The 16,000-nt window shown below is 28.2% G+C and overlaps 1 protein-coding gene and 1 long non-coding RNA gene across 3 annotated transcripts in view; one reads left to right on the top strand and one right to left on the bottom strand.

Moving 5' to 3' along the window:
* Positions 1 to 16,000, bottom strand: part of Orc2 (origin recognition complex subunit 2) — a 38,243-nt gene that overhangs the window by 13,670 nt on the left and 8,573 nt on the right. The window contains exons 1-6 of one of the 2 annotated variants that reach the window (XM_087150119.1): positions 6,829 to 7,101; positions 5,691 to 5,780; positions 4,395 to 4,472; positions 2,886 to 2,987; positions 1,951 to 2,055; positions 456 to 637 (exon numbers count right to left, since the gene is read on the bottom strand). In XM_087150119.1, coding sequence (XP_087006245.1) covers positions 456 to 637; positions 1,951 to 2,055; positions 2,886 to 2,987; positions 4,395 to 4,472; positions 5,691 to 5,780; positions 6,829 to 6,910 — 639 coding nt within the window. In that variant the 5' untranslated portion in view covers positions 6,911 to 7,101. Of the gene's footprint in view, positions 1 to 455; positions 638 to 1,950; positions 2,056 to 2,885; positions 2,988 to 4,394; positions 4,473 to 5,690; positions 5,781 to 6,828; positions 7,102 to 16,000 lie in introns of those variants that run through there. The other variant, XM_087150120.1, reaches the window with a different exon arrangement.
* On the top strand, positions 7,198 to 11,009 carry LOC147806064 (uncharacterized). The gene is made up of 3 exons (XR_015428702.1): positions 7,198 to 7,337; positions 8,235 to 8,379; positions 10,667 to 11,009. It is a non-coding gene; the product is annotated as an uncharacterized LOC147806064 (long non-coding RNA).

Genomic DNA, 16,000 nt, shown 5'->3' with positions numbered 1-16,000 from the left:
AACTTTAAAGGCACCAAACAAATTCTCTATTTCTAAATGTATATTTTAAATGAATTTTTATTTTGATGACAAAATATTGTGGGGAAACATTTTGTATCAAAATGAAAAGCTTGTTTTCAAAACATTTGAATACTAAGCAAAATTGTTTATTTATAACAAAAAGACAAGGAAAGAATATTTTCACTCTTAAAATGAAAATTGATTAAACATGTTAGTTTGTTTTTGAACGGCATCACCAGAACAGTTTAGAACGGGCTCCAAAAGCTCCATGCCAGGGAACCAACCCAATCTCAGTTCTAAAATATTATGGTTTCATTTTCATTGTAATTGATAATTTTTTTTCTAACATTTCCCAAAAATAACACAATCTAAAAGCATTTCAGCTACTTAATATTTCAAACAGTTTTATAGAAAACTTATTAAAATACCCAAGTGATGATATAAAAAAAAATTACATTGCAAAGTTTCTCTTTTCTACGTTTACTCAGCTCTCCATTTTCCTTATTGATTACATCATTGTTTGACAGGATTTCATCATCTGTTGTTTCACCATTAGAAGCAACATCCTCATAATCAGATAATTCATCACTGTCTTCAGGATCAGAATCGACTTGTGCAATTTTAAGGTTTGCAAGCTCTGCAATTGCAATTAATAACATTTTACATTGTTATATAAAATTTTTTAAACAAATGTATTTACATGTATTTGCTTTTTTTGTGAAATAAATAATATTTACAAAAAATCAATATCCTTTTATATACTTCTGAAAAATTTTGAATTTATCTGATTCCTTCTCAAAACATTATCAGCAATAGATTTCAAATTTAAAAAAATCAATTATTCTTTCAACATCTACTCTAAATATATGAATATTGAAAATATGTTGCTATTTGTTATTTAAACTTATGAATTATCTCTGTAATATTAACTTATAAAAATATCGTTAGAAAACAATGATCGACAAATATTTAAAGATAAAAACTATTTTTAAAAATAAAAACTAAAGTCATTCTCAGTGCACCCAATTTTTATCTTTAGGAAACAAATAATTTATAATACTTAAAATGCTTGAACATCAAATTAAACTAAGCCACATGTTACATAAATTGTAGTGAGTTTTAAAACTATTATAGTGTAAAATAAATATCCTTTTGCATTTTCTGTTATGTTAGACTATGCAAATAAATTATGGAAAAAACATATAATATCAAATTAAGTTAACAATTGTCTACCCCTTAGATTAAGTAAATGATATGTCACCATGTCATGCATCTTATTTTACAACCTATTTTATTTTATTTTAACAATTTTGCAAAATAAATATAAACTTAGAAATCAATACATAAAATAGCACTACAAATCCAGAAAAGAAATATGTATATATATATTGATTAAGTTAAAAGTTTAGCATTTAAATATATCAACAATCAACCATTAAAAATTTTTGTCACTTACATTTAATAATAAAATCTGCTTAAGGATAAGGCAAAGCTTGCTTAAAGGAAAAATGCAAACAACAAAATTTTATTTTACAAATCTTTAGAGAAAAAAATGACATGACAAATAAAAAAAATAACAAACAGGAAATAACAAATATAAACACAAAAAAACTTAAGATTTTGTAAATGTTTTACAGATAACTATTTGTCTATAACATAGCGCAAACATAGTATTTTTCATCTACATGTAAGAATGAATAGTAATTCTCCATGCAAGCAAGTTTGTGCTAAATTGTCAGTCATTTGACTTTGATTCTACACACCACTAAAGATTATTTTTTACGATTAAAAGTCACATTTTAGTTGTTTTAGAACAATGGACTACTAGTACTTTCAAATGCTGAAGAACTGAGTTTCTAAGCCAGATAAATTTTCTTTTTTTTTGGACTGATCTGTCTTCAATTGACACAACTAAAATAAGAGTAAAGTAAATGGGTTACTTCATATTACCTTGTTTTAGTTTTAAGCGAGCAGAACTCTTATTTTCAACAGTATTTTCTATTTTAGCAGAGCACTTTCGTTGAGATGAAGGAGTTCCTGTTTTTGGTGTTCCAGCTGCAATTAACAAAAATAAATGTTAATTATTTTTATAATCATATCTTAAATTAAATAGAGGAGCTTAAAAATAAGTAAAATTTAAAAATTCTAAATTTTCTTGATTTAAATTACAATTAGTTTAGTTAATTTAAAATAAACAAACTAAAATAAATAAATAAAATCTTCTGACAACATTATTTTAATGGTTAAGTCTGAGAAATTATTTAAAAAATATACTATAATATTTTAATTTTGGTATAATTTTTGTAGTGTTATTTTTCAGCAAAAATTAAAACAAGAAAAAAGATAAAAAAGAAAAATGCTTTTATCATATTGTTTAAATAACACAATGATATTTTTCAGAATCCCATTCTGATGTTTGACCTGGTTAAGTGAGTTTTTATTTTCTGATGATTTTGTTTCAGTTTCTTTTCCAAATTAGTTATTTGTATTTCATGTTTTTTTCCTGGACTTCTATACAAAACCATCGGGGTACTGAGGGAGTTAATTTAGGCATTTGCTTCTCCCTCAATTAGAAATGGTTTTGTTTTATGGCTACCGGGGCCGGTACCCCCTGAAGACGTCCGCTTCGGTGGTCATATTTTTATTTGTATTCCTTCGTTTCCTTTATTTCAGAATCCCAGTTTAATTTCTTTAATTTCAAAACACAAATATAAAATGACATTAAAAAAAAAGAAGTCTATTTCGGTATACAACCTACGAATATAAAAAGAGAAACTTATTGAAAAGATATTAGCTTTTTTAAATAGATGATATAAGGCAAGTGTTTTAACAAAATAAACATATGAATAAGAGTTTATTTTTAGAAGAAAATGATTTCATACAACCTTTAGTTTTTTGACGAACTGAACTTTCATTTCTCCTAGGTGTTACTACTTTTGTAGGAGATTTCTTGGAAGATCGAGGAGAGTTTTCAACAGATGCTATTTCTGAAATAATGAAGAACAAACTTGAAAAAAAAATATAGACAGAATAACACATTTGAGAAAAAGATAAAATCAGATTTTTTTCAAAAGTATTGGTTGAAGAAAAAAAATTGCTAAATTATCTTCTCAAAATTAAGAACTTAAGAAGAACATGGTACCATCTTTCCCATTTTTTAAATTTAATCTTGCAAAGAAAGAAAAAAATTTAAAAGGCATTTAAATTTTTTTTATTTATTTAAAAACAGTATTTTAAAAAGGCTATTCTTAGTGTCTTGGCAAAAGTAGTTGGCATGAAAAGGTAACAGAGTGGACAATATCTCCATTATTTTTATCTGAATACCTGATATGCTAATTCTTCAAATCTAATGGGGGAAAAAAAAAGAGGAGAAAAACCTGTCTTTATTTATGAAAAGAAATATCAACTCATCATCTGCTTACTTTGCATTTTTTTAAAAAATTTATTTTATTTTATCAATGATATTTACTTTATTATATTAAACATTTAATTAAAGGTCATTTAATAAATAGTTTCTAAATATTGTTAATTTACCATTTTTTTATTGAATAAAGCACATTTTTAACCTATTATTTGAACAAATTTATTTTCTGGGCTTGCTGAAGTCCTGACGATTCCGCACATGAGACTTTCTACTGTATCAGATTGACAAAAATATAAAAACAAATATGAAACGATTTCCACTGACAATTATCAAACAATATTGAGAATAATTAAACCATAAAGATAATAACGTAACTTAAGGTAGTACAAAAACCATTAAGCAATAAAATGTACTTAAATATACAGAAATAATTTCAATAATTCAATTAAGCAGCTGCAATAAACAAGGCTGCTAATTTTGTGTAAATAGCTTAAATGCAATTAAGTCAAAGACATTTCTCAGAACAATTGATGGTTAGAGTCTAGAATTAGGCGCTCCATTGATCTCAGAGCTTTTACTGTCAATAAAATCTTCCATCTAAGTTGACTTCTTATTGTTAGTAAATGTCACTGTCATGCCTCCATGTTGTGATGGCGCGGCGATCAAATGTAGATGTAGTGAATAAAGATATGTGTGAGAGTTCCCACGAAGTGGCTGTGAAGAAAATATGTTCTTTTTGTAGGACTCTTGGACTCTGAGAAATTATTGTTTGGACAGTGCGATATCACAGTCCCTTTTAAGTTATTTTCTTTGTTTTCTGCATGAACATAAAAATAAGAGAGGCACCGGATTGTAAATTCGTATTCTACAGATAATTAAATACTTTTTACCTAATTATGTAAATGTTATATTATTACTTTACAAATACACCTTTAATTAGGATGTTATTAAGTAAAAATTAGTAACTTGAGCAATGATACATAATAATTATAATATTTTAAAGAAGTAAATAAACCAAAAATTGACATACCTTTAAAAGTCTTGTGCTTGTTAGGAGTAACTTGGAACAGGTTTTTGCCCTCAATATCATTTTTTTCATCAAATAAACCTTAAAATATGAAATAAAAAATGCTTATTTAGGTTAAATATGACACAATACTATCATATGTCATATTTACAGTTAGTAAATATCAGACCCATATAATATGTGTGAACTTGCGAACGCAATTTGCAGAAAATTTGTCTCTATTGCAAAAATTCCAACTGTTTTATTATTACTAAAGAGTAAAAAAAAAATAATCCACTTCCTCCAAGAAAGTCGAGAAAAAGAAAATCATATTTACTCTTTTTCCAACAATGTAAATGCAATTTAAAATCACATTCACATGATTTCAAATCACACATTGTGATTAATGCGATTTAAGATTTATGTAAAATTGCACATAGTATTGCACATCATGTTTCGTATTTTCACTATTCAAAATTGCACATAGTATTTCGTATTTTCACGATTTAAAATTGCACATCATGTTTAATATTTTCACGATTTAATATCAAATATCACCTTTTGTATTCATGTGATTTAAAAGCCACTATTAAGATTTGTGTTTAAGTGACTTGAAAATTATACATTGGAATTCTTATTCAAGCAATTTTAAAATTAAATATTGAGATTGGCAATCACGCAATTTTAAAATAAAACAATGATATTCATGCTCACATTATTTTAAATCTAACATCGGGATTCATATTGATAAGATTTTACAATTAAACATTGATATTTGCATTTATGCGATTTTAAAACTAAATATCGAGATTCATATTCGCGTGACTTAAAAATCACACATTGAGATTTATATTTAGACAATTTAAAATTAAAAAAAATAATCTAGTATTGATATTTGTATTAAAACATTGAAAACGTTCTGTGGATAAATGTTTCCTACATACTTTTTTCTTGCTTAAATTTCAAGTATTTTTTCAATTATTTAAAAAGTGTTTTGCACATCAAGTTTACGGATTTCTACTTTCAGCTCTTTTGATTTTTTACCAAACTCAACACCGTATTATGACTCATTATAGAGTTCGATAAAAACTAAACACAAAAAAAAAAAATCCCTGATTTTCTAACAAATTTTCCAAAATGAGGGTTGAAACTAGTTACAAGAGTTAATCAATGCATGCAGCAAGTTTTTCAATAGTAATTTTGCTTTGGAGGAAAGTTTTTCATTTATCTAAGTCTGGTAAATACATTTAGATTGCTATTGAAGTCCTAAAAAAATCACACTAAATACAATAAAAATTAGTTGAAAGAGCAATAATATACCTCCAGAAGGTTGATACTCATCCAAGGATGGCTCAGAAAATAATGGTGTGGCTTTAAGTCGTGAATAAATTAAATCCCTTTTTGCTTTATCTAGAAAATCAAAAATTGTACATTATTAATTGATTATTTTAAAATGTAATTGACAACATTTTATTGCAAACTTTGATAGGTAAAAGAATCAGTTATTTTCCAGCACAACAAACTGAGTTTTCTATGCTATTCATTTGAGGGAAACATATGGAAGGATGCTTTAGAACTAATTTTCCACAATAACTCAGACAGATATACATATCATTAAATAATTGTGAAATAAATAGCCAAGTAATTACTGACATTATAGCAATAAAATTTTGTTTATTTTTCATGAAGTCCAAATTAGCTGATTTTATGCATAAAAAAGATCAGCAATGTATAAAAAAATTGTAAAGAAATAGAATGTTAAAAAATTTCTGCAATTTATTTTAATGTGTAAACACTGAGTAACCTAAATCACACTTTCTGCAGACATGAATATTTTTTACATAGCAATCTAACAGTTGAAAAATTTCAGATTCTTTTTCTTTCAGAAAGAGATTTGTGTTTTCCCATTATCAGAATTGTGATAAATCGAATATACAAAATTTAATAAGGATTACCAGTCTCCTATAATTCACACAACTGTAACGGCCACACATGATTTCTAATTCACACATTTCCAAACCATAACTCCATGGCTGAACTTGTTACATGATTTTTGACAGGCAATGTAAGGAACCTCACAAATTTATTCTTCATTGCTTATCAGTATGCAAATTCTTAAAAATCAAACACTAAAAGTTTGGAGGTTAAACCTCCTTGAAAATAATAAAATTTTCACCAAACTTTTGCTTTTTCTGAAAACTCCAATAAAACAATTTTCTAGAAGCGTATGAAGAATTTCACTTTATATCCAAGTTGCACTCAAAACAACAGAATATTAACCCTGGAGTTTTATTTTAGAAAAATTTGCAAGTTTAAAATCCATTTGGTGCCTTGGCGAAGCAAATCACGATACAGAAATATCCCATAGTTAGCAGAAGTTATTACTTTTAAATAAAATATATAATTTTCGGTAGTTATCATATTTTAGAATGGAGTAAGACACTAAAATATTCCTTACTGAATTTTTTTGTGGGACTCTTTTTTACGATGTTCTTCAGTTTCTTAGGAGATAAAATACGATCAGGAATATTCTTGTGCATTTTTATTTAAACAAAGAAATATTTCTTAAACTTCAAAAAAGTTTAGAAATATGACGAGCAAAATAATATATTCTTTGTTAGGCTTATACATTTGTGTATGCCGGGAATTTGACGCTCTGTGTTTTTCTTTCATTAAATTTGAGAAGGTTTCTTACAAACGCTTAAACCTAATCTAAGAGGAATCCCAGTTTGCATGCTTGACTTTTACGATATTTGGTCAATTTAGGAATTGGTAACTGGGCGGAGTGAGCTTGACGCTAGCTTTTATCCATCAATCTTCTTATAACCCTATATTGATTGTGTGACCAAACTTTTTCGCCAAAGCAATTGGCGTTGTTTAAACAAAAGCTATTGTTAGAGGAAGCCATTTTCTGTATTTGGCTGCGCGGGATTTCATATTTTATCATCGTGAAAGTTTTAATTACAGGTAATTCTTATTAATTAAAGATTTATAATATTAGTGTACGTTTCATAGCAGTATATAAAAAAATTGCATGAAATTTTTAAAAAGATTAATGAATTTTATTAAATATCTGTGAATACCACGCGTTAGATTTTAAAGTAAATAGTTTGTAAAATGTATGTATTTTAAGAAAATCGTTATAAAAATTCATTTATCAAAGTTTTTCTCTGCTTCCTTAGAAATCCTTTGTTTGATCTGCCGAAATTGTGAAGCAGTTTAGTAATGAAATTTCATTTAGTTGAATTACTTGATTTATGTTTATTATACAGAGGTATCTTTTTTTTCTATGAAATATATTGCTAATTAAAATTTATTATATATAGAAAGATTAATATTGAATTTTCTTAAAAATAGTGAAGAGGGTTTTGATCATGTCTAAAATAATTTGTTTCAATTTTATTGTAAACTAATCTAAAAAAAAATTCTGAGAGAAATGGAACAGATTTAGATAATATTTATCATTTTCATTCACAGTTACTGCATTCATTATTATTCTTTTAGGTTGTCTTAACTATTGAATAAATTATGAGCATGCATACTTTCAAAAAAATTTTTTATTCTATAGGTGTATCACAATTATGTGCAAAACAATTTGTACTCAATAATTTGTTTTATTTAAAATACATAATACAAATACTATAATAAATTAGAACATAATTCAGATTAGCAAGTTATCTTAAATTTAAGTTATCTTTATTGGATAATAATATGAAATTGAATTTTTTCAATTATTTAACTTCTCAAACTATATCTATAATTGTATTTTTTTCATTACCCTAAGATTTTTGACAGTTTACGTGGACAATGTAAAGCAAACTTTTCATATTTCTTCTTTCTCTTCATAAAATACTTTTTTACTAGGTGATTCCTTGGAGAAGTATTTGGCTAATTACTTAAATGCTGAATGAAAATGGGATATCGATGTTTGCACACCCTGGAATCGGTGTGGACAAATTAAGTGTGCAGTTGTGAAGGGACGATTGTGTTTTTGTCTTAATTCATGTTGGTAAGTTGAAATGTAATTTATTTACATATTTAATGATTATGTATCTAAACCATTTGTTGGCATTGTTAGTATCTTGTGTAACTATTCTAATTCAGATACTTATTTATTTTTTTATTAATATTACTTATGGTTGTGCTATATAATAATAATTTATTTTGCTTTTCTTAAAAATAAAGGAACTAATGATGTGCAATTGGGTACAATGCCCAACTTTAAAAAACTGGCTTGTGTGGTTAATAAAATTTGTGGGGTTATTGGGGAGATTTTGTTTGGTTATCTGTGGAAGAATAATCCTGGGTAGCCAGCCGCCAGGAACTAATAAAAAGAGAAGGGAACTCAGAAGGTATAACTCGTAACCACCCTCGGACAACTATCTACATGTGTTTTTTTTTTTTTTTTGTTATTAAATTTGCAAGTTTACAATCTGTTTAGCACCTTGGCGATTGTAGTTGGCACGGCAGATCACAATACAGAAATATTTCTGAGTTGTTTTTCTCGAACGAAGAGTTTAGAAATTTCTCTTACTGAAAGATCAGCGTATGCATCAACATTTTGTTAATCTTGAAAATGTCACTATAAAGCGATTCAATGAAGTAATTAAAACTTGGTGAATTTTACTTGGGCTAATGTTCTGTGAATCAGCTTTATCTGTGGATGAATGTATTGGTTAAGATCACATACATTTAAACTGCCAGGGCCATATTCAACTGGCAAACATCTTTGAAGAATGCATAGCAAAGTTGCTAAAAAAAGAAGTGTATTTATACACAACTTTATATACTAATTATATGAAAATATTGTAATCTTGTCTTGACATTTAGCCAGATAACCAGAACTCATCCCATACAAATAAGAAAGAGTAGTCACAGTCAGATATCTGTTTAGAAGAGATTTGGGTCCGTTAACGAACTATTCACAAAATATCTTTTCATAAAAACGGACATTTCACAAAATAATTTATCCTTTACTCAGACCCGTCACAAATTCGTTTATCTTCATTATTGTTTTGTTAATCGAATAAGCCCTTCCCGGGGAGGGGGAGGGAACGACAGATGTAATCTAAATAAATTTTGTCTTCAGCAGACACTTCTTCCTTTATTCGTCCGAAATGAATATTCTGCGTTCAGCAGTATACCTTGTAATTATAATTTTACAGTGTTGGACATAATCTTGTAAGTCTTTACAATTTAAAAACTCCTTGAAAAAGTTTTTTTTTTTTTTTTTTTTTTTTTGCAATAACAGACCCTATTTGCACAAATTCACAAAAGCAGGACCCTGGTTGAAAGAATGTGACTTAACGTTTATTTTATATTCACAAATTACAAGTAATTTTTTTCCAATTTTACAAATACGGACCTTTTACAGAATGTCTGGACAGATCCCTGACAGTACTTGAACAGATTTAGTACTATGATGCTGTAAAGAAAAATATTCAGTAGAGAGTGTTTTTTTCTAATATTCTTATCTGTGCTACTTTACACAATGCAGAAAATTTTTTAGATGCAATAGAATATTTTATGACTAGTTCTCTCTCTCAATGATTCTGGTTCTACCCTTAAAGGACAGAGGGAAGATTGTTTAGAGAACCTGATTATTGTACCTGAATTATAAATACTCTTCCACTTTAAATGCCTTTGGTAAAATATACTAAATGAATAATGCTAATAACGCTAATGAATAATGCCAATTGCTATTTCTAAATAGCAATGGGTATATGTTCAACACTAAAAGAGATTATAAAAAATTTTAGATTGCACGGAGATTGATCTAATTCTATTCTTTGTTAGCTTAAATGAGATCTAGACTTAACAGAAGCTAATATGAGTGTCTCAGTATCTTTCTCTTTTATTACTATAATGTTTTGATTATTCGGAGAATTGTATATTTTTAACAGTGGCATTATACCTTGATCGTTGTGAGTTTTTTTTCCCCAACTGTATTGTTATAGTATGGATTGTTTACTGTTAGTACAGCACTGTTTATAAATTATTACAGTATTAATAAAATAATTAAAGTCAGAATGAATTAAATGATCTTTTAATGTTTATCAGTATTTGTCTTTAATCACACCGTGGTTAAGGAAAAGACAGTGCCCTACCAGTTAGTATATTCCTCTTTTATTAATAATATATATTCTTTTACTTTGATTATTTCAAAAATATTTATTACTTTTGTTTTTATCAGTGGCATTTATTGCATTCTAAATAAAAACTAATTTAATGTTTGATCTAGATACTAATAAGTTTAGAAAATTATTTTATGATTTTATTTTTTATTCTTGTAAAAGGTTTAGAAAATAATATTCATTAAGGAACTGGTGATGTCGACAGAATTTAGATGATTAGATACTAAAAAACTGGGAACAGTGCAATCAAACCTGAACAATGGACAAACACATCAACATGTACTGGCTCATCATTAAAAGTCAGCGTGGGGATAACACAACATGCACATTCCATGATCCATCATGGACTCGTGCCTTTAAGAAGCCTACGTGGCTGTCTCTAGGGTAAACGGTGACTCAACAGTGCACACACCAACTGAACAATTGGCTGTGGGGTCATTTATGTTGTGTAAAGAAAATATAATAAAATCTGTGCTGTGACTAACTATTAAATGCTGTGATGTAATGTCCTGTGATTGTCTTGTTCTTAAAGCCAAGCCATTAGTCTTTATATGTAAACCCTGATTGATGCTGCAATAGAAATATTAAATAATATTAATCAGACACTTTCCCTCTCTTTCAGATGTAAGTAACCTGACTAAATTGGGGATCTGCAAAAAGAAAAAATCGAGCAACAAAGCTAATGTTGCAATAATTTACACTCCTTTTTTATGTCTTGATTTTAAAGTGACAGATGTGTCAAATCCCCGAGTATGAGTTTGAGTGATGCTTCCTCCCAAAAGAGTTGTGAGACCACTCTGAAAGTGTCGCAAGTATGCCATATGCGTGGAAAAAGATGGATATGCCAGATTTAATAACAATAAAAAAAATTCTGTTAATCTGTGCTTAAAACTTATACTTCTGTGCTATAAGTTCTTTCACTCTGTAATTCAAATTGATTCAAACTAATGTATGCAATCCTTTATTAGATTCACAATTTGAAGAGTTGTGCTTTTATCTATATACTTAACCATTGGTTGAAATCTTAACAAGGTATCTTGATTACAATATTAATTTGAAGCAACTTGTTCTCTTCTAGCTTTTGCCTGGATTCTGCTGATGATTCATGTTTGTCCCGGGGAATGGTCTCACAGCATTGTCTGCTTAAAGCTTTTCTGTGAGATATATTTACCAGGACTTGATTTTCTACAATGGTTTATGCAGAGTCTCACTTAGTTTGAAGAATATCTCTGTACCGTAACAAGATAACATTTCAGTCATTGATTTTGCTATATGTATTAAATATAATTGTATATTTTTTTTAATTCATAAAAATAATTAAGCTCTTTATTTTCCGGCACGGTTGTCAGTTATTAATATAACTGAAGTCTTTGATTGGATTCTGATCCACTGTAGAATTTTAAAGTAACATGATTTCTATTTTTTTATCTAGAAAAATGCTTTTATTTTACAGATGACTAAGCAGACAATAGCATAGCTGCCAACTGTTCAGAATTTTTCGGATTTGTTCCTAATTTTTAAATCCAATCTGATATTTTTATAAAAATTCTGAATTTTCATAAAATTTTTGATTTTAAACCAATCCTTTTTTCTGATCGCCACAAGCATGCATCCTGTGATTATTGTGCTAAAGTAATTTTTAGTAGCTTTTCATTGGAAAATATTATTCCAATAGCTGTCTGTTGCTGATTATTTCACTAAATTATTATTTTTGGAAATTTTTTTTTTTGTAGTATTTAAACACTTGCATCAGAAATATTTGTTTATGATGTAGATTATTATTTACCAGTGTTTTATAATTTGGAGATAAATAATTATATATTAATAGGTAATGTTTGTTTCTAATATATTATACCGGTATTCTTAATTATAAAACATTAATATTATAAGTTTCCCACAAAAGATAGTGTTTATAGTTTTGTTTTACTAATTTACATATTTAAATGTATGTCTATTAATGTTATGATTTAATAATTAAATTTTTATCTTACTCTCGTAATTAGTGCGTATAATTTTGTCGCATATAGTGTTCCTCATTTTTGATTCATAAGGTTGGCAGCTATGCAATAGTTATAAAGAAAGACTTAGCTGCTCTTTTTCTCAGGATGATGCCACTGATAGTGGTCATAGACCTTATATGATTGCATCTGCAAGCACCTTCATAGAGTCAAGCTAGCTACCATACTCTGTCTATTGTGTAAGAACAAAAACAAATATATGTGCTTCAAATTCTCAGATTGAAATTTCAAATTGAATAATTTTTTTTTCTTCCTTTTTTATACTTTTTACATATGCTGTACTCTTACCACTAAAAATAAATATATTCAAAAGAAAATTTATCTCATTTATTTATTCTTTCTTGAAGATACTAACAAGAGAAAGATACTATTTTATCAAGAGAAAGATACTATTTTATAGTACATATGTATCCAAGGTGCTACTACTATAACACTGCAACTATTTCAGTTTAAATGAATCTCAAGTTAGAATTTAATGCTACTATATTCAATTAAAATTTTGAAAATACGTCCAATAGTACGTTTAGAAGTTATTTGACTAAAATATTGATAAGTATTGTACAAGGGCTAGCTCTTGACCTGAGAAAAAAACAAGAGTTTCGGGAAACGAAAAGCGTTAGTTAACTTATTTTTAACGAACTGTAATTCAACTTTTTTTTATTTTCAACTAGCTAAATATCCACTCTTCGAACAGGATTAATAAAATCAAAAAAAACAATAACTCGGTACTGAACAACCCAATGAAATCGTGGACAAAACTGAACGGTATATACTGACAAAATTAATAAGCAAAAACATAACAAAACCTGTTTTTTGTTGTTCAGCCCATTAAAATTGAGATTAACTGTATTCAACATTACTAGGCATAATATCGAAATTAACCATTAACTTGGAATTTTTGTAAATAAGTAATTTTTTTAATTTATATAATAGGAATTACCCATATTAATTAAGCATCATTGGCGACAATAATAGTATGGCGCTTGTTTACGATTAATCTATACGAATAAGTACCTGAACTCCATAAATGTTGCTTTTTGTAACATAATGGCTTACTTTTTAGTATTTCAATATGCATCTATTACATTACTTAAATGAACTGAGCGTCAGCATTAACACTTTGACTCAGAATTTTCATTAAATATATTTTTTTTCATTATTTCTTTGTATTTATTCATGTCAGGATAGGTGAGAAATAAATTTAGAAGTTTAATAATATTTGGTGAGATGAAATATAACGTGAAACACCGTGTCTTTTCCTGCATAAAAAGTCAAATATTTCAAACGCGGTTCACTTCCAAACAATTTAACTAATATGCAGTAATTTAAATCTTAGCGAAACAGTTATTTATAATTGAAACTTCTTTAATTTACAAAATCATTAATACATTTTTGAATATGAATCAAAAAAAGATTTTTCCAAACTAATTATTTTGAATTTTATATTTCAGTAAAATATATAATTCCGTAATCTAACAAATATTTTTTATCAGCTGTTTGACTTTTTATTTTTAAAGAGAGAATACCAAAAAAATATATATATTCTTACTAGGAATTAAAAGGCCAGAGAAAAAGAAAAGAGGGACAGCTGTTAATAAAACTGAAGTAATTTTCTACGTTTTTCCTAAGCAAATTAGTACCACTTTCCCATTAATTTTGCCTTTCATTGCAAAAGAATTTTTTTTTAATTTTAATTACCGCTGTTTTTAAATTATTTACTTATACCGAAACACATTTTGACAGACGTGACAAATTAAATACGTGATTTCAGATAACTTCAGAGATAATTTGGTGACATAGTGCCACCACGTAAATTTTTTTTTTCATTGTTGTTGTTTACGTCGCACTAAAGCTGCTCAATGGGCTATTGGTAACGGTCTGGTAAACATTCCTGACAATCATCTGAAGACATGCCATCACAATTTTGAACTCTGCCGAGGTGAGGCTCCCTTCTCTTCGATAGACCGACGACATGCGCGTGAAGTCAAGTACTTACGTATAACATTTTAACGAGAACCAATACCTCACACCCTCGGTCCCTTCACAGATTGATCCAAGTAGTTTTTCACCCGCACGCTGACAGCAGCCAGTTATGCTCGACTTCGGTGATCTGCTGAGAATGTGTCAACAATCAGTCAATTGCGGAACTGTTGTTGATTGAAATTATGACGTAGCGAGAAAAAAAAACTAAATAAAGTACAAGCAATAACTCTTTTTTATTGTTATTAAATAGAGCTATAAAGTATCAATGATGTTATCTTTAAGATTTTTGAGGAAACAACGGCTAAGGTTTAACCAGTCAACCCCGCTTAAAGGAATATCATCAGTTCCAGCCAAATCTATGCAATTGAGCGGGTTATTCGATTAAAAGGATAGTGCAATATTCTATCCTAAATTTCTGCGAAATTTTATTTTTAATGGTATTTAATGCAAATTATAGTGTTTTGATTAAATAAACTTAGTTTTATGATCAATAAACAATTTTGATTAATAGTATCTGTGTTAGTATCATAAAATATAAATGTCATTTAAAGTTATATAAAAATAAATCAATATTAGTGAATAGTATAATATATAGGTACTAAAATATTATTTGATCCCTTCCGAAAAAATCTATAATTGAAGACTATTTTTATACCCGTTTAATTCGTCAATTTATCAAAATTAGATTTTCCCTTTCAGTTTCTATTAAGACTTTCATGAATAATTGCGTATTCCTCTCAAACGTATAGTCAGATTATTTATTTTAAATTTTTTTTTCTAACCTCGTCTTGAGAATTTCCAAATTAATGAGCTGTTTTAGTTTGGAATTTTTTTTAATATATCGTTTCCCAGATTCATTGCCCCCCCCCCCTCTATTAATTCAAATCCATCCTTTTCTCGCTGAACTTGCAATCATTCTCAGAGTTATTCTCTGGATTAAGCAATAATTATTCTTACTTAAGAGAAAGACACACTGTATACTGATTTGTTACGTTTTTGAAATTTTTTCTTATGAAAGCTAATAGCGCACCAGGAGGGGACCACAAATCTTGACTACAAAACAAATCACTCTGTACCTTTTTAAAATTCTAAATGATGTGTAAGTAAGTACAATTTGTCTAAAGTAAGAACTCCCCTATTCGTCTGGACCTGTGGGGGTGACTATGGTAACAAGGTATAACTATTTCAAATAGGGGTGTGGGTCACTATTTAGAATATATTTTGTCTCGGGTGGGGGAGAGAAAGGGAATCATTTTTCTTCATATTGCCCTAAAGCAGTGTTTCCCAAAGTGTGGTACGCGTACCCCCAGGGGTACGGGAACAGTTTAGCGAGGGTACGCGTCCTTATGCGAAATATCTTGCAATAAACGAAAATTTCAAACAAACTTATTTAAAAACAAAGCTAGCCATGAAAATTTACGATTACGTATTTTTCTATTTGCTATTTTTTGCGGAGTTTGCAGTTAATAATTAGTGGTGTCAACAGCCAGTAGTG

This window comes from Parasteatoda tepidariorum, chromosome 8 (assembly GCF_982258835.1).
Source record: "Parasteatoda tepidariorum strain Cologne lab strain chromosome 8, Ptep-v5.0, whole genome shotgun sequence".
Taxonomy (NCBI): domain Eukaryota; kingdom Metazoa; phylum Arthropoda; class Arachnida; order Araneae; family Theridiidae; genus Parasteatoda; species Parasteatoda tepidariorum.
This window is presented reverse-complemented; position numbering and strand designations above follow the sequence as displayed.